At 38.9% G+C, this 20,072-nt stretch overlaps 2 protein-coding genes across 3 annotated transcripts in view; one reads left to right on the forward strand and one right to left on the reverse strand.

Annotated features, from left to right (window-relative positions):
- Window positions 1-20,072, forward strand: part of LOC122813950 (zinc finger protein 883-like) — an 846,666-nt gene that overhangs the window by 209,311 nt on the left and 617,283 nt on the right. The window lies entirely within an intron of this gene.
- Window positions 9,788-10,686, reverse strand: LOC122812767 (gastrula zinc finger protein XlCGF7.1-like). The gene has a single exon (XM_044084845.1). It carries the CDS (start codon window positions 10,616-10,618, stop codon window positions 9,845-9,847), a length of 774 nt encoding a protein of 257 aa, XP_043940780.1. The 5' UTR covers window positions 10,619-10,686; the 3' UTR covers window positions 9,788-9,844.

Raw genomic sequence — 20,072 nt, forward strand, 5'->3', positions numbered from 1 at the left:
GACCTTTAAATGTACCTTGGGAAGGAGAGGCAGTGGGGGAAAGGCATATACTGTTAAGTTTTTCCAGGTGAAAGACAGAGCATGCACTTTCCATGCTTGCTTGTGATAAGTCCTTGTGCAGAATTTCTGTAGTTGGCAGTTGTGAGGGGAGGCAAATAGGTCTATGTCCGGGCATCCCCATTTCCTTGTTATCATGCTGAAGACTTGTGGATCTAATTTCCACTCGTGGGGATCCATTACATATCTGCTTAGTTCATCTGCCAGAGAATTTATCTTTCCTGGCAGGTATTGTGCTTGCAGATGTACTTGGTAAGTCAATGCTGTGTCCCACAAAGTCATGGCTAGTCTGCAGAGGGGGTAGGAATGTGGGCCTCCCTGCTTGTTTATGTACCACATGACTGTAGTATTGTCCGTCTTTATCAATAGTTGTCCTGGATGAAGTAGATCCTTGAAGGCTGTCAGGGCATTTTGAACAGCTAGCATCTCTTTTTGATTGATATATAGATGCATTTGGCTTGCGGGCCATGTGCACTGAATACATCTTCCTGCCATATTTGCCCCCCCAGGCATAATCTGATGCATCTATTGATAATGTCTACCTGGCTGTGGGTAAAGTGAAAGGCTGTCCCTTGTTGTGGTGACAGGCCTTTGCCCACCATCGAAACTCCTGTTGCAGGCAGAGAAGAAGGGTAATTATTGTTTCCAGGTTGTGGCAATGTTGAGTCCAAACACTTTTTAGATACCACTGTAGTTTCCTCATACTTTGCTAGAAAAAACCAAATTCCAGAAATCATGGCCACACAGGTAGAAACCACACTCTCCAAAGCTAAGAATACAGCATCCATGGGACCATATGACATCCCGGGATTTGTACTACATGAACTATAAAATAAAATGGCACCTCACCTAAATCTCATGTTTAATCATAGCACAGCTACAGTTATCCCACTCCACAAGGGGGGGATGCGCCTTGGATCCCGGGAACTACCTGACAAGCCTGATCTGCAAGGGATTGGAATGCATTATCATGGAACTTATAAACAAAGACATTGGCAACCTTCAAACACTGGATCTCACCCAGTTTGGGTTCGTGAAGGGACTATCTTTTCTCCTGAACCTGACAGATTTCTTCGAATCAGTCTCCAGAGCTATAAATGAGGGTAAGGCAGTCCACACAACCTATCTGGACCTCACCAAGGCCTTCGACACCATCCCCCCACTCTGGAATCATAGATAAATTTACTAAGCTGGGCATAAATCCCTACTTCACTCGATGGGTTGCCAACTGGCTTACTGACAGAACCCAGACTGTAAAAGTAGCAGACTCTAAATCCAGCTCCAGACAAGTGGAGTACCTCAGGGTTTAGTCCTGGGACTGCTCTTGTTTGGCATCTACAGGCCAACACTAAGGGACTCTGGCTACCAAAGTTCTCAGATGACTGCAAACTGGGAGCCATTATTGAATCTCCAAATTATGTGGATATTCTACAAAAGGGCCTTACAGAAACAGATGCTTGGTGCCAGAGCCATGGACTCAAGCTTAATGCCAAGAAATGTACAGTCATCCCCTTTGGGGAAAACCATGTACCCATGAATTACCACATAGGTGGCAGTACACTAAACACCGAAAATGTAATGAGAGACTTGGGGACAAAGGTGGACAGTGGTCTCACCTTCGATAACCACATTGCCACAACAGTCAGGAAATCCTGTGTGGCACACATCATCACTAAGGGCATTTCATCCAGAAAAAAGGAGGTAATTGTCCCACTGTACTCATCACTCATTTGACCCATTATAGAGTACAACGCCCCATTTGGCATGTACCTCACTAGACATCTGCAACAGCTGGAAAGGCCGCAGAAATACCTCACTAAAAGAATCACAGGCCTAAAGCAGATGCCCTATGCCAACCATCTAAAAAAGCTCCAACTATACTCTGTGGCATATTGTCTACTCAGAGGCAATCTCTGCTTAACATACAAGGCCATGTCAAACCCTGAGTTGTTGGACATGCTCCACTTAAAGAAATCCAAATCCCACAGAGCCACACACTCCAGGGATCTAAACCTTGTCATCACAATGAACAAAACATGCTGGAGGGATAGGTTCCTGACCCAGAGACTCGCCATACTCTGGAATAAACTGCCCATACATGTCAAGCAGAGCGCCTACTTGGCCCTCTTCAAAGGAACCTTGATGACTGGATGGGAGATAGGAAATTCATCCCAGGGATCAAGTCAGTCACCCTGCTATACAGGGGTCCAGGGAAGTAAATATTGTGGGATGAAATATCCAGGGAATTGTTATGGCTAGGCTTGTATAGACCCTAGGGCCGATAGCCTAGTACCAACCTATGAACCTATAAAAGTTTTAACTATTTGTAATTGTGCTTTCAACAGTTTGTCAAATGAGCTCTACACTTTTAGACGATCCACAAAAAGTAGATGCCATTGGGCAGTGTTGGTTTCTGGAAGTCAAGCTGTAGCCATTGCCTAGTCTGTTAAGTAAATAGCTTAGTGACTTGAAATTTAAAACAGCAATGGTAACAAAGATTTGCCCTAGAATATTCCTCTTTGGAATATTGTATGTCTGGGATCATAATTTACTGATTATCATGACTCAGCTGTAACTGGTTTCCCATTGTTTTAAAGAGACTGCTCAGTAATTTACCAATGCTGGGTGCATTTTATACATCTATAAGCATTCTACAATCTATGAATCTGCAATGGTGTCATTTTTAATCTATCCATTCCATACTTGAGGTTCCACTTCTTTTTATAGCACTCTGTTATAGCTTTATAAAACAAATTCTACTTTTTCATAATATATTTTGCTTTATTACCTTTGTGTTCTGTCACAACTGATTTTTTCTAAATGACTATAACATCTGCATCAATTCCAGTATATAATTCATATGTTGTCAAAAGGCAAGCTGCCCCACAGTTCTCGACACAGCTTAGAGGTTCGCTCTTATGGATGCTTGTGTTTTTCCCATTACTAACCAAGATGGTGTCTATTCAGGATGCACATACAAGTTTCCTCAGGCCTACATTATTGTGCAAAGATGCTAAAACCTTTATTCAGAAGTTGGTTAATGGATCTGCACCTGGAGTTCTATGGTTAGGAGACTTAAATTTTGTTTCAGTTTCTCTGACTTTCCTTCATTCCATTTCATATCGTCTTCTTACTACTACTTTTAACTCACCTCCATTTGGCTTCTTGGTTATGTTCAACAGGAACTTCGTACAGACTTCTCCTAAATGTAAGGATTTCTACTTTTTTAAATGGGAAATAAAACAGCAATAGTCACACCAAGTCTATATAAAACCTTTTTGGACACCCATGAACTGCTTTTGACCCCTTCCTTTACCTTTATATGCCTTTCAACATTTTCTACTTGTGCTATTTTTTGGTTTACTTTTGGAAATGGCTTAAGGTAAATCTTAAGCTGTTTTATGTTGTGTTTTCTTTTATCACATCACTTAAGAGTATTCCCTTTTCGATATTCTTCAATTAGTGATACGTCTAGCTTTAGTTGCTTTGCATTTCCTCTGTCCGTGGTGGTATTTCTATTTCTTCCATTTCCCTTTCTTTTTTTGTTAATCTACATTTTGTGGGAGCAGATTATCTATTACTTTAGATGTACACTAGTTTACTGTTTTTTTTTTTTTGTTCTTCATCAGAGTAATCACTTTTGATAGTCCGAGTTACTGTGCTCATTTGCTTTATCATTTCTTACAGTTGGAAGTCTTTATTCAATTTCCGTAGTCTCATTCTATCATACATCTTAATATGGCTGCTGTCTTCTCTTCAATTAAGTTGTGCCTTACTAAGATCATTTGCTTTTTGTCCAAGTCTGTCCTCTTTCTTTGCCTTTTATTTCCAGCACTTTATCTTGTTGTACAATTTTAAATGGAATTTCTATCAATCAAATTTCCTACAGAACAGTCCAAACTTTTACTTTACAGTGCATCTTTTCTAAAAGTGTCCTGCTGTGTCTGGGGATTTACTGACTCGCCATGTTGTGATACTGCCTGTATTTCAGTTTCCACATCGAACCGTTTCCTTCTCAGTTACGTTTGTTTGCTGCTTTTTCACATCACTAGAAATTTTGCTTTTCGTTACATTACAATTTTGTTTTCACATTCCTTCCTTTGTAAAATTCAGTGTCCAGATTTATTTACTTGTATTCAAATATCTTGTGAAATGTAGTAGCCACATTCGTTACCACAATATTATTTTATATATATTACAAAACATCATCTCACACCAAGTCCATACTACATTTTATGACTTAATAGCTTTAACTTTGTTTTTTGCCTTAATCACATCTTTTCTAGACAGCCTAGTGCTCCTTTATCTAAGTCTTGTGATGCTCTATTTTGTTTTATTAAAGATTTTAAATGTCATCTGTTGCTTTTAACAGTTTTTCTGATGCAAATGTTTTCTCTCCTCTAACAACTTCTTTCTTACTCTTGCTATATATCCACTCTGCACTCTGTGGAAGTTATGGGTTTGTTACATAACAGAAATAATATATATTCTCTTTCTTTTTTTTATCCAAAACATTCCACTTTGTTGTTTGTAGCTCTTTTGCTTAGCCTATCAGTTTTTTTTTCTTGGACTGCTGCTTCCTTCTAAACAGGGACAACACTCGCAACATGGCCCAGTTTGGTAGGAATGTTTCTGTGTTCTGAGGATTCTGCAGTATTTTTCCAGTCCTGGCACCACTGCCTACTGTCAGATCTTGGTAATTATACTAGAACATATTAATCTAGTGTTCTTTTTTTACCCCATTTTTCTCCATGGTATATAAAATATAGTATACATCAGTACCATCTTGGTGGTGAGACTTTGTAAAAGCAAGTTCAATCACATGAAGGTACTAGCAAAGGACTGAAGATTAATTCAGTTCCACAGATATTACGGTCTTGCTCTTGCAGATTCTCAATCTCCATTAGGACTTGTTCCATTGTGTGGATTATCTGATGGTACAATGTACTGCTATGTGAAAGGCATCCAGAACATTTAAACAAGTTATTTTCTTAATTTCTGCAAATGTTTGTAATTTTTAATATGTGATTTCCTGGAGTCTTTGATGTTTGTAAGGGCTGCTTTCTTCCTTCTTTTTTTTTTTTTTTTTTGATTTCTCCAAGTTTTTTTGGGTTTCTAATACCATGACGGGAATGGACCCCATTCCTTAAGTACAATTAAAGTTCATGAAATTAGTATTGTTTCACTCTTTGATGTTAGACAAAAGTGCTCTTCGCAACACTCGCAATGTCCCCAGTAATGACTCCTTCTGCAATTCATATGGTGTTACATGAATTGATAACGTATCTAAATATGATTGTAAACTCTTTTTTATAAGACCAGTTGCTCCTACTACTATTAGAATTGTCTGGGTATCTTTCTTCCACATGGCTCTCATTTCTGCCTGCAGATAAATGTATTTTATGACTTTGTGTCTCTCTGTACATAAGACACTGTAGTCACTGGGTGTGGCGATTTCAATGATCAATGCTACTTTTGTCTTCTTTTCTTGGACCATTATATCTGGTTTTCTAGCATCTATCTTTTGACTTTGTAGTTCATGTTTCCAGTGTTTTTCAGCCACTTCGATACCATAATGGTTGCACAATCTCCAGTGTAACATCTCACCACATTATTATGCCTTTCAGTATACAGTCCCTCTGCCATTAGTGATTCGCAACCAGCAACGAGGTGTGTTGACCGTTTCCAATTGGTTTTTGCAAAACCTACATATATCTGTTTCTCACACATGTTCAATGTACTTTGTAAACCAGCATGTATGTAACCCACTGCCTTGGGCTGCCAATATTAACCTTTCATTTCTTGATGTGAATTCACCTCTCCTTAACCATTCCTGCATTTGTTCTTGATCAACATGAGGCTCTTCCAGAAGTTTTCTATACTTGCAACTATATCAATGTTTTTTCCACATTTCTTGCCTTCTCATCTGGTCCTTCACCATATATTCTTTCTTTTGTTTTTTAGCACATTCAGTTGCTGCCTGATTTTTAGCCACTTCTGATTTGATTTCCATTCCCGCTGATTTGATTTCCATTCCCGCTTGATGTCGATATGCTTCTGCTAAATTAAGCAGAGATGTCATCTTAGATTTATTTTCCTCACGTTTCAAAACTTCCACCACATCTGGATCTTGTGAGGTCAGTAGATATGTGTGGAGTCCCACGATTGCAGATCTATACGTGTAATCAGTTTCAAGGAGGCCCATACCTCCTTCAGAACGGGGAATATATAATCTTGGTATACATTGATTTTTATAAATCATTTGGTGAGCATGAAGCATCCTTCTTGCTTTAATATTTGGTGAGCATGAAGCATCATTCTTGTTTTAATATCCAATCTATCTAACACTTTTTTGGGCCAATCAATCACTCCAAAATTATAAGTTAGGACAGGAAGAGCAAATTGATTTATGGCTTGGATCGTGTTCCTAGATGTCAATGCTATTTTCAGGATCAATTTAAGTCTTTTAAAGTATTCCTTACTAAACTTTATTCACATTTGTTCATGTTTTATTGCTGATCCTTCATCAATTCCCAAGTATTTATACACTCCCTCTTACTCAAGCTCTTTTATATCACATTCTTGTCCCAAATTGATATTTTCCTGGTGCTGCAGCTTCCCTTTCTTAAAGGTTGCTTTTGCACATCTATCAAGACCAAATGACATTCCAATATCATCTGAAAAAGTTTTGACAACCTGCAGCTGTGTTTTCAGTTCCTCATCTGATGAACTATACAGCTTTAAATCATCAACAAAGAGAAGATGAGAAGTCACTAGACTTTCTTGTTTTCTAGAAGCCAAACTGTAGCCATGACCTAAGCTTTTAAGTAAACAGCTTAATGGATTAATGGTAAGGCAAAATAGCAACGGTGACAGGAAGTCACCCTGGAATATCCCCCTTTGGATTTTTATCCCTGGGATAATAATCTGTCTTTTATCATGGCTTAATTGCAAAGTGGTCTGCGCCATACTTAGATTCTTCCCTTTCTTACAGTTCTGCACTATAACTTTAACAACAAATGATCCTTTGTTCCATAGGACTTTCTTTTATTGCCCCTTTGCTCTACTGCTATAATTGAGTTTTCTTCTAAATGACTATAAACTCTGTTGGCGTCAATCCCTGTGTACAGTTTATACATCGTCGGAAGAAAAGTTATTGGTCTATAATTTCTAGTGTAGCTTGCAGGTTCACTCTTAAGTAAGAGCATTGTTTTTCCTATTGTTAATCTGTGCTGGGTCTGTTTGGGGTGTGCATATAAATAGTTCTTACTCATGGCTAGATCCTCATGTAAAGAAGTTAATACGTTAAGCCAAAATATAGGTACTGCATCTGGGCCTGGGGTTTTGCAATTAGAGGCTTTTCTCAGCTTTGTTTCAATCTCTCCGGCTGTTATTTCATCCCATTTCATATCCTGTACCTTTAAACTTCTTATTCTTTCCTTTACTTCTTCTGTCCATTTAGCATCTTTGTTATGTTCCACAGGATCTTCATAGATACTTCTCCAAAATGTATCTACTTCCTCTTTTTTTTCCAGCGGTCTATCAATTCCTTTTACCTTATTTCCCAATTCTCTATAAAGCTTTTTTGGGTCAACAGTAAATTGCTTATTTTGTGATTTTCCCTTCTATTTATCTTTGTAGCTTATAAGTCTTTCTGCCTGTTTTGATTTTTTTTGTTTGTTATCGCCAATAGTGCATAATAGATCCTGGTCTGTTCTAATACTGCTCATTGCTTTTATCACATCTATCTTTCTTAATATTTTTGTTGATCTGTTCCCTCTTCTATAATCTTCTAACAATGACCCTTCCTGTCTTAGCTGCTTTATAGTTTTCTCTATTCGATATTTCCATGATGGTATTCACTTTCACCCCCCCTTTTCCCTCGCTACCCTATGTTCCTGTGGTAGAACCTTATCAGTTATTACTTTAGCAGCACAGTAATATATTCTGTTTACTTCTGTTATATCACATGGGTCTCTATGGGCAGTCCTAATTACTGTGTTTATTTGTTATATCAAGCTTCTGACTTTTGGGGTTTTATTAACCTTCTGCAGTCTATTTCTCTGATTGATCTTGATATATCTGTCTTTGTCTATTAAATCAAGCAATTCTTCTCAACTCCTTTTCTTCCATACTGAGGGTACATCCCTTGTTTTCCGTTTTCTGTGGGCATTCTATAGAAAGTTCTATAGCATCTTCCTGCGGCACATTCTCTTCAATTTCATCCTGTGTCTTCTGTTGTCATATGGGAACTCACTGGCCTATCACTCCTTAGCATTGACTGCATCAGAGTTTCCACAGTTTTCTGTTTCTTTCCTTGCTGTCTAGCTTCAAATGAATATTTATACTGGTTTCTTGTGGAAGGCTCCAAAATATATTGATATGGCACCTGACCAGTTACATCCTCTTCCACTGGTTTCCCCTTAATTTGGATATCCATTGCTCTATCCTGTTGTGGTGCTTTCTGCACTTAATTTTCTACACTGAATCCTTTTCTCTGCAGCTGTTCCATTACTTCAGTTTCTATTTCTTTCACTTCTCCATTACTAATCTCTTTTTCTACTTTTTCTCTTAGTCTTCTTATTTTTTGTATTGTAAAGTTTTCCATATCCAGATTCCTTTGCCTATATTTTTCTTCAAATATCTTTGGTGCTACTCTTTTTGTATTGGTTAGTTTTGCTTTCTCCTTTGCATAAATATTACACCATATTAAATCTCTTTTTCTTTCCCATGTCCATATTTCTTCTTCACGTGTCTCCTGATCTTCTTGCTTTTCCTTATTCTGGGGACTCACTCCATTCTGCTGTGATGTGGTCTGTTTTAGACCTTCTACATTAAATCCTTCACTTTGCAGGCACTCCATAACTTCAACTTCTATTTATTTAACTTCTGCTTTACTAATCGTCTTTTCTACATTAAATCTTTGTGCTTTTAGTCTTTTTATTGTGAAATTTTCCATATCTGGATGCCTTTGTCTGTATTTTTCTTCGAATATCTTTGAAACTGCCTTCTATATATTAGTTAACCTGGCTTTCTCCTTTGCATAAATATTGCGCCATATCAAATCTCTCTTTCTTTCCCATGTCCATATTTCTTTTTTATATTTTTCAAATATCTCTAGGTTTTGTTGTTTATATTTTCTCACTTCCTCAGAGGCTTCTTTTTCCAAAGAAATCAAAGTTTCTAGATCTATATAATGTTTTTCAAAAATCTGTTATATTAATGAACACAAATTTTTATTTCAAGCTTGTGACAGTTTTTCCTGCAAAGTATTTTTTTTCTCTAAATTCTCTCTTAATCATTTTGTATATCTTGTGTCTGGAAATTCTGGGCTTTTTACATAATAGTAACAATACATAATTTCTTTCTTATCCTCAATAGTCCACTGTCATCTTTATGGCTCTTCTTTAGCCAATCAATTTTTGTCATTTTTGTGGACTACTACTTCCTTCTACAACAGGGGGCCATCCTCCCCCTGAGCCTGGTCTGGCCCCATTGTAGGATTTTTCCGTATTTTGAGGATTCTACACTGTCATTTTTTCCAGTCCTGGCACCAGTGCGCCTACCAGGATTGGGCACTTTTTTATCCTGGGTCTTGTGCACCCAGCTATCTTTTTTATTTCTAATTTACTTCTGTCTATGATATATGCTATATAAATACAGTCTATATCAGTGTCGCCTTGGTGAGATTTTTTTGAAAAACTGGGTCCACCTCGCAAAGGTACTCACCAAAACTTGAGGATGAATTCAATTTCAGCACTACTACACTCCTTTGCTTGCTGACTTTTCATCTCTCCATCAGGACTTCTGTGTGAGTGCCTCGGTGGTGTATCATTCTCCATTTACGTGAAAAACTCTTACTACATTTGGTACACTTGTATGGTTTTGCTCCTGTGTGAATAGCCATATGACTTCTCAAATTAGAACGCTGTGTAAAACACTTACTACATTCAGTACACTTGTATGGTTTTGCTCCTGTGTGAATAGCCATATGGTGCTTCAAATTAGAACTCTGTGAAAAACACTTACTGCATTCAGTACATTTGTATGGTTTTGCTCCTGTGTGAATAGCCATATGACTTCTCAAAGTAAAACTCTTTGTAAAACACTTACTGCATTCAGTACACTTGTATGGTTTTGCTCCTGTATGAATAGCTGTATGACTTCTCAAATTAAAACTTTCTGTAAAACACTTACTGCATTCAGTACACTTGTATGGTTTTTCTCCTGTGTGAATAGCCATATGGCGCTTCATAGTAGAACTCTGTGTAAAACATTTACTGCACTCAGTACACTGATATGGTTTGCTCCCCACATGAATAGTCTGATGGCGAGTTAGAGAACTTCTGGTTGAAAAATATTTATTGCATTCAGGACATTTAAATGGTTTGTCCATTGTACAAGATGGCTGGTGTACTACCGGACCTTGTTGCAAAGCAAGACTTGCATTAAATTCACAGCTCTTGCTACAGTTAAGCTCCGAGTGAAATGGTGTTGCAGGTGTGAAATGAAGCCTGTCGGTAGCCTTCACAGGTTCAGCACAGTGCTGCAAGTTGTCCATAGGATGATGTAACAGGAGTGCCACAAGTTGTTGCTGCTGATGGCAAATCACGCTGGTATTTGTGCTTCCGTCATCTAAAAATACATTACATATCAGTATTTTATCACACTGATGAAAAGATGTATCAGCTATTTCACTAACAACAGTATTGGACATTCTTTAAGCCATTTTAAACATAATAGATTTTTTCTGTTTGCAAAATTATATTGTTCTGCTATTACTAATGTAGGTACCAAACTAAGTAAATGCAATTCTGATTATCATTAATCAAAACTTGGTCTTCAGTGAACAGTTACAAGAGATGTAAGAACAGTACAGAGTTATCACAATAATCTTGTGCGCCTGTTACCTGGAACAGTCTTAGGTAAGAAGATACACTGCACATCTTCAAAAACAGGGTGAGAGAGACCCTTCTTATGGAGTATGTTTGTACTGTTACCTGGAACAGTCTTAGTTAAGAAGATACACTGCACATCTTCAAAACAGGGTGAGAGAGACCCTTCTTATGGAGTATGTTTGTACTGTTACCTGGAACAGTCTTAGGTAAGAAGATACACTGCACATCTTCAAAAACAGGGTGAGAGAGACCCTTCTTATGGAGTATGTTTGTACTGTTACCTGGAACAGTCTTAGGTAAGAAGATACACTGCACATCTTCAAAAACAGGGTGAGAGAGACCCTTCTTATGGAGTATGTTTGTACTGTTACCTGGAACAGTCTTAGTTAAGAAGATACACTGCACATCTTCAAAACAGGGTGAGAGAGACCCTTCTTATGGAGTATGTTTGTACTGTTACCTGGAACAGTCTTAGGTAAGAAGATACACTGCACATCTTCAAAAACAGGGTGAGAGAGACCCTTCTTATGGAGTATGTTTGTACTGTTACCTGGAACAGTCTTAGGTAAGAAGATACACTGCACATCTTCAAAAACAGGGTGAGAGAGACCCTTCTTATGGAGTATGTTTGTACTGTTACCTGGAACAGTCTTAGGTAAGAAGATACACTGCACATCTTCAAAAACAGGGTGAGAGAGACCCTTCTTATGGAGTATGTTTGTACTGTTACCTGGAACAGTCTTAGGTAAGAAGATACACTGCACATCTTCAAAAACAGGATGAGAGAGATCCTTCTTATGGAGTATGTTTGTACTGTTACCTGGAACAGTCTTAGGTAAGAAGATACACTGCACATCTTCAAAAACAGGGTGAGAGAGACCCTTCTTATGGAGTCTGTTTGTACTGTTACCTGGAACAGTCTTAGGTAAGAAGATACACTGCACATCTTCAAAAACAGGGTGAGAGAGACCCTTCTTATGGAGTATGTTTGTACCACCCATAAAGAAAACAGTTCAACATGCAAAGGACAAATTTTGTCAGGCATCTGGAACTAACTTCCAACAGAAATGACATGTCCAAACCAAGTCGAAAGAGCTTTCCTTTAAGGAATGCAGCTGTGCCTGCTATAAACAAAAGGGGTGAAAGGGCATTTCCACAATGCTGATACTGTGTGCAAAACTCATGCTACAGTCATTTTTACCTTCCCAAATATGCATTTTACTGTACTTGCTACCTTGATCTCAAAAGTTGTACTGTAAATAGTTTGCCATTTTTAACAAGTGTGATACTCCTGAAAAATGCACTGGCAACTGTAAAGGTCAAAGCATTTACCAGTGCACATAGTAAACATACTTCTGAATGAAGATGTTAATGCCACATTTTCTACATTAATGGTTGAAAATAAAAATCTGCAGTTATCTTTATCTGCATTGGAATGATTTTTTATTTTCTAGCTGCATTGAGTTTAGTGCAAATTTGTTTTTTATTGTCTTTTTCCATCTGCACTGTAAATAGTTTGATTTTTCTAACTAGTATGACATCTCTGAATGTCTGATGTACTAAACTGCTGACCTTGTGGGGTTTAGTCATGGCTGGAAAGGATTTGGTGACCATCCCCACCAACACAGTTATCAAATGGAAATAAATACAATAATTAATCATCATCAACTTAAAAAAGAACATATCCAGAAACGTACTCAAGTCAACCTTTCTAAACTAAGAGGTTTGACAAGTTTTATTGTACATGTAGCCAAAATGTCTTCCTCTAATACTTCTTACTTGTTAGATGCATCCATGATTATTTATTTATATAAAACACCAATACAGGCGGTTGCCACTTAACATCCTTCTGCACAACGTCCGGCCACATTTAAAACCATACTGTACTAAGCGGATGTAAACGCAATCAGCTGTTATGCAGATAGACATTAAGTGAAGCACAATACAAAGTATAAAGGTGCTCGTTTATGTTTGCACCGCTTACCATTCTATGTGATAAAACATATCCCAACCCATACCTGTACGTACCATTTTATACTTCCTGAGCTGTGACTGAAATGGATACTTTTGGATCCATTCGCTATGTAACATCTGCACCACTTACCATTCTATGTGATAAAACCTATCCTGATCCATACTTGTACCATTTTACACTTCCTGAGCTGTGACTGAAATGGATACTTTTGGATCCGTTAGCCATGTAACATCTGCACTGCTTACCATTCTATGTGATAACACCTATCCCGACCCATAACTGTACGTACCATTTTATACTTCTTGAGCTTTGACTGAAATGGCTACTTTTGGATCAGTTCGCTATGCTGTTTATCAAAACTTCAATAAGTTATAAACAAGTTAGCAAAATGCACAATATCTGATGAAGGAGAATGGAAGTCCAAAATACATTGTTGCTCTTGATTTCAGTGTAACAATTATTAATGTATTTATTTGCTATTACCAAGTAGGTGGGCTGCTCTTTGACTCCTTCCAACTACAATCCAAGTTCAAAGAACAAGTGTAGACAGTCAAAAGAAAGAAAGAATGTAAACAACAAAACAAAACTACATACAGACAGAATGTATGGCATGCAGCAGGTAAAACATTAATGCAACAGAAGGTACACTATACACAGGTAGAGTATTTTGAACACAATAAAATAAAATGAAATAAATATACAACTATGTATAATTTATACATATTAACATATTTATACAGTAAACATGCACATTTCAGTTCCAATGCAGATATCACAATGAAATGCACTAATATATATTGGTCTGTTCACACTACTTATGTAGGTGATTTTTAAACATTTTTAAGGTTTGCTGCTTTCTTATTGGGAGGTAGTTTCTTACTGTAGACATTGTACTGGAAAAATGCTTTTTCTCCAATAGCTGTTTTGAAATGATGACAGTCCAGCATGAGGTTATCACTTTGACCATTTCTGAGTGTGTGAGACTGCTTTTTGAGAAGAAGTGCAACTCTCTGATGTGAGTACTAGCTCCAAAAAGAAGGGTATCCTGCTTGGAACTGGACACCATTTGAGGTTCATTGGTATATCACAATGGTGTGCTTATGTACTGCTCCATAACACCAATTTACATATTTTGTTTACAACTATATGCATCCTTTGATGTGCAAACAGTAAAAAACTAAAAATGAAAAGCCACATTCTAACTTTAGGAGAATCACATTTTTTGTTATAGCTTTGTAGGCAGCAGGAGGAATGATAGGTGAAATCCTGTAGCATACTTTTAGTTGGGATACAGCTTTGCCAGTTACATTGTATGTATGTGTAGAAAATGTTAAGGAAGGATTGAAAGTAAGACCCAGGTACCTGTATTCAGTGCCACAAGGACTATTATTCTTGGTGTCTTCAAAGGACAAGGATGTTAGGTTTGCCGAGTTCTATCTTGTGGAATGTAACATGGATTCATTTTTGGGGGGCTGATTAGTAGTCTGGTAGAGGAAGACCATGGGTAGAGATCAGTAAAGCTATTTTGTAAGTCTCCTTGCATCTAATAAGTCACATTCAGTTCTGCAATCAGGAATCTATTGTCTACATACACAACAGCAACAAGCGAGGGTAGGAGTAAGGTTATTCCAGAAGTGAACAACTTAAAATGTGCATAAGGCACTTAGCAACTGCTTCAGTTTGAATTTCTAAGGATAAGTTCAAAGGTGTACACTAGGGTAATGACCACTGGGCCTTAAGATGCATATCCAAGCTTAATAACTTTATCCCATGAAATTATGCACCTTAGAGGTTATTTTAAGGGGTATATGTAAGTTAGGACCCTTAGAGGTTACTTTATGGGGTACATAGAAGTTAGGACAAGGATTTACAGCCTAGCTCTGTCTATTAGAGACATAGGCACTAGACCCAGGGTCTGTTTACAATCGTCCATCCACTATTTTAGGTTTCTTATGAGCAGGATTAGGGAAGAGGTCTGCTTCACATGGTTGTGAAGCCAGTTCCAGAGAAGGTGAATTCTCTGAGATACATACCTGTCTTTCCATCATGTCCAATACATGTTGCATGCAAAGTTGAAATCCCTAGAGCAAGTAATGTTGATGGTATTTGTTTTGTGGATATGCAACAAGTCCATTATAGTGAATGCCAAGAATGGCTCATATGCCAAGCATAGATTGCCTCTCAATGGTCTACAGTAAAAAGAATATACAGATATGACTTTGAGGTGGTCTGCATAGGACATGTTGTTTACGTCTTGTATTCTTTTTGTGTGGAACCTCTATGGACATTCAAGTTGTTGCATGTGCCTGATCACATACATACCAAAGTGGGCGGTGTCCTCAATGATGGGCCTGATGAGGCTTGAATACAGTAGAAGGAGGACATACTTGTATGAAGATGCTATGTCCTTGCAGATACATACTGAAGGGGGCGCTGTACTCAATGATGGGCCTGATGAGGCTTGAATACAGTAGAAAGAGGACATACTTGTATGAAGATGCTATGCCCTTGCAGATACATACTGAAGGGGACAGTGTACTCAATGATGGGCCTGATTAGGGCTGAATACAGTAGAAAGAGGACATACTTGTATGAAGATGCTATGCCCTTGCAGATACATACCAAAGGGGGCGCTGTACTCAACGATGGGCCTGATTAGGGCTGAATACAGTAGAAAGAGGACATACTTGTATGAAGATGCTATGCCCTTGCAGATACATACTGAAGGGGCGCTGTCCTCAATGATGGGCTTGATTAGGGCTGAATACAGTAGAAAGAGGACATACTTGTATGAAGATGTTATGCCCTTGCAGATGCATACTGAAGTGGGCACTGTACTCAATGATGGGCCTGATGAGGCTTGAATACAGTAGAAAGAGGACATACTTGTATGAAGATGCTATGCCCTTGCAGATACATACTGACGGGGGCAGTGTACTCAATGATGTGCCTGATTAGGGCTGAATACAGTAGAAAGAGGACATACTTGTATGAAGATACTATGCCCTTGCAGATACATACCAAAGGGGGCGCTGTACTCAATGATGGGCCTGATTAGGGCTGAATACAGTAGAAAGAGGACATACTTGTATGAAGATACTATGCTCTTGCTTACAAGGTACACAGCATAGAATGACTTCCTACTACCTTAGACACATGGTGGTTGAAGGCCAGGTACGTACCCAAATTATAGAGTACTGGTTCCACTATCAGGGGTAATTTATTGAGGAGGTAATTTCCTAAGGTGCCTGACTTCCAAAGGGTACCATTATGCATTTCTTGGCACAGAGTTTTTAACCATGGCTTCGGCATTAGTTGTGTGTGTGTGTGTGTGTGTGTGTGTGTGTGTGTGTGTGTGTGTGTGTGTGTGTGTGTGTGTGTCAGCCCTTCCTGTTGAATGTTAGTGTCTTGGGAAGATTCTATGAATGCGCCTAGTTTGCAATCATCTGCAAATCTGGTCAACCAGGTTCCTTTGCCACTGGCCTTTTCTTTCAAGAAATAGATGACAAAAAAGACTGAATCCAGTACACAGTCAGGAGGGACTCTGACCAGCCTCCTTGTGGAGTTGACCTCCCCTTTCTTAACTTTCTGGGTCCTAGTTGAAAGACACTTGGCTATCCAGCCAACTGCAACATAGGGGTTTATGCCTATATCCAGGAGTTTGTTTACAATGCCTGAGTGGGGTGAGGTCAAAGAAGGAAGCATGCACCATTTTGCCCTCATCAGTTGCACTGATGATGTTTCTCTGAGAAGTCCTACAGGTTAAATAGGTATGTTCAGACACTGACAAAAACAAATTGGGTTGGCTCCAGTGTTTGAAGGTTTTTTATGTCTTCATTAATCATCTCCATGACAATTCTTTCCATGGCTTTGAATATGAAACTAATAAGACTTGTGGGTCTGTAGGTCTGCTGATGGGCCAACTGTTGTGCAGAGTGACAAGACACATTCCTCCATTAGCATAGCGTAAAGCCTATCTGGAGGCTATGGTTAAACAATGACTCCCAGTGGTCCCAATAGGTCATATTTTAGGATGTTTAAGCTACATCCTACGATATTATCAGGGCCCACTGATAAAATGTTTTTGGTCTTAAAAAACACATCTAAGACCTGCACCCTAGTGAAAGGTGTAGGGTTTTATTGTAACTCATGCATGACAACTAGGGGAGAGAGAGAGAGAGACAGAGAGAGTAAAACTGGAATAAAATGAGTCTGCCAACAGATTTGCTATATATTCCAGACCCATGCAGATGCATCCATTTACAGTCAGTTCTGCACACTGCTGTCGCTGATTTTGAGAGGTCGGATGAAGGGCTTGTCTTCCTCATGGGGGTGCAGTTCAGGGCTTATATCCTACAAAAAAATTTTTTCTGTTATTGTTTACATTTTTTTAGTTATGTTGGGTTAAATGAATTGTGTTTAGATAAGCCATGTTAAATCAATTCCTTGTGAGAGTGTATTTCTCTCTCTCTCTCTCTATATATATATATATATATATATATATATATATATACATATATATGGACCTATATATAGATAGACAGATCAGATATACACACACTTTTTCAAAACTTAAGCTTCATAGGGGCACCATTTATTATCAACAGTGCCCATATTTAGATGCATTTTACTGCATGTCTGCTTGGTAGCTGGATACGTACGGCATTGTTAAAATGTATAACAAATTATGATATATAGTATCTTGTACTGAAGGAGTCAAACTAGGTTAAGCAGGAGTTATGTCAGCAAGGCTGAGATCTGTTTGAATGACCCCTGTGTTTGGCAACAGCTAAAGTAATCCCATGCAGGCCTTCATTGGTGGCAGGGCAATAAAGCTCTGACTAGAGCCCAAGGAACCTGAGTTTGACTAACACGTTGGCAGGGAAGATGGGTGTGGCCATCTGGGGGGAGGTGGTTCCTGGTTGTCTCATGCCACTGCTCTAATGACAGGGCCTCCACTGGAGTGTTGAGATCCATCATCATGCAGGGAGCTGCTTACAGGAAGATGTAGGGATGGATACCCTCGCTGGTGATACTAGCCCCTTTTGAAACTGCACTCATTGCAAACATTCTTAATCCTGGAAGATGCTGACATTTGTGCAGTCACAGAAACCTGGTTCAAAGCTGTGAACAGCACCCCAGACATACCAAGTTACTCATACTATCATACATTCAGACCCCAAATGGTGGGCAGCAAAGCAAAAGGAGACCTCCAGTCTGGTCAAACAGAATGATGTACAGGAGACACTTCAGGTGCAGTTAATGTTGATAAGGCCCCTATTCAAATCATAGCTAGCTACAGGCCCCCAACTTTGACTAAAGATGACCACTACACTTATCTGGACCTTTTCGAATCTATCAAGATTAAACCATTTACCCTGATCCAGGGTGACTTTTAACTATCCAACCACAGATTGGAAGAGCTACTCATGCCGAAACACAAATGCCCAAAGATTCCTTGATTTCATCACAAGAGGTGATAATATCTTGAATTTTGTATTAACCAAGATGAGTAACCACTGCAGCACCCCTATAGTGTAATCCTCAATTGTAAAATCCGACCACAAAACATTCACTTTCAAAGTCATGATCTCTACTGACCCCCCCCCCCACTAGGATCAAACAAAAAAACTTTGCCAAAGCTGAAGGTATAAACAGCTTCACAACCCCTTTCCCCTTAATAGGAACTGGCACAAATGTCCAAACCCACACCAAAGTACTATACAAGCATCTATATAGCTGCATGTAATCAAAAATACCTGACAGGACAAAATCCTCATCCTCAAGGAGGAGTAAACCTGTCTGGTGGACATCTGCAATAAATAAACTCTACAATAAAAGGAAAAAAATTGCTGTCCAGGACCAAGAAGGAGCAGGTACCTAATTGGAAGCAAACTCTTCTTAGCCTGAATAAGCAAATAAGACCACTAGTGAAATCCTTCAAAGCAAACTTTGCATCCTAACTGGACACATCTACTAAAGACAATCAGTTCTTATGAAGACATGCATCTGAAGCATTTTTCCTCGGGCCGCCACTAGAAACTGGCTTTGTTCCAAGTCGGACTTTCCCAGTAAACAAATGTTAAATAAATAAATAAGGCCTTCTTCACATATGTCTGCAATCTCAAAGGAAGCACACAGATCTGCTCAGAACTGGTGGTCAAGGGTAGCACATACATAAACACCATAGGTACAGCCAATCTGCTGATAGACAGGTTCTGTGAAAACTTCACTCCTCTGTTTCCCCATCAGTAAATCAGGACATCCCCAGCACCTGCCCCCCCCCTCTTAGCTCTAGGGAGCAAGTCATCACTGCTCTCTCAAAGGCAAAAAATGCAGCCTCCATGGGACCCGATAATCTCAGGCTGCATCTTACATGAACTCAGGCAGCACCATTAGGCACCCTATTCAACCAAAGACTGAGTACCGGCTTCATCCCAGCTTAGTGGAGGACAGCCACTGCTATCCCTCTGCACAAAGTTGGAGCATTCACCAATCCAGGAAATTATAGACCCATCAGCCTAACTAGCCTAATCTGCAAGGTCATAGAACAGATCATCATGGACCTCATTAAGGACACTGGAACCCTCTAAACACTTGATCCCACATAGTTTGGTTTCATCAAGGGGAGGTCATGCCTGTTAAACTTGGTTGACTTCTTTGAGATAGTCACCAAAGCCATGAACGAGGGGAAGACAGTGCACACTGCCTACCTTGACCTGGCCAAAGCCTTCGATACTACTCCCCACTCAGGTATAATAGATAAACTCTTTCAACTAGGTATCAATCTGTATGTTACCAGACTGGTAGCAAACTGGCTCACTGATAGAACCCACCTAGTCAAAATGGGGTGTAGATCAATGTGTGTATATGTACCTTTAAGAAATGGAGGGCTTGCACAAGTGTATAAATACTGAGCACATATGAGCCTGACTGCCATTTTGTAGTAAGTGTTGAGATGTAACCATGTATGTATGTATGTAAGGTCTGTCTGTTCTTTTCATTTTATGATGTTGCCATCCATCCTAATGTGTTTCCACATGTTAAAGCATCTAAATCAAATACCCCACCTGTTTGTCATCTATGTTAGAGAAGGACAAGCAACATGGTGTCAGAAGTGGCATGTCTAAATGACATGGTCA

This window comes from Protopterus annectens, chromosome 10.part0 (assembly GCF_019279795.1).
Source record: "Protopterus annectens isolate FY-2018-M chromosome 10.part0, PAN1.0, whole genome shotgun sequence".
Lineage (NCBI taxonomy): Eukaryota > Metazoa > Chordata > Ceratodontiformes > Protopteridae > Protopterus > Protopterus annectens.

Bases quoted from the DNA above. Each gene is read 5' to 3' on its own strand.
- LOC122812767 (XM_044084845.1), bottom strand. From the start codon at position 10,618: ATGGACAACTTGCAGCACTGTGCTGAACCTGTGAAGGCTACCGACAGG.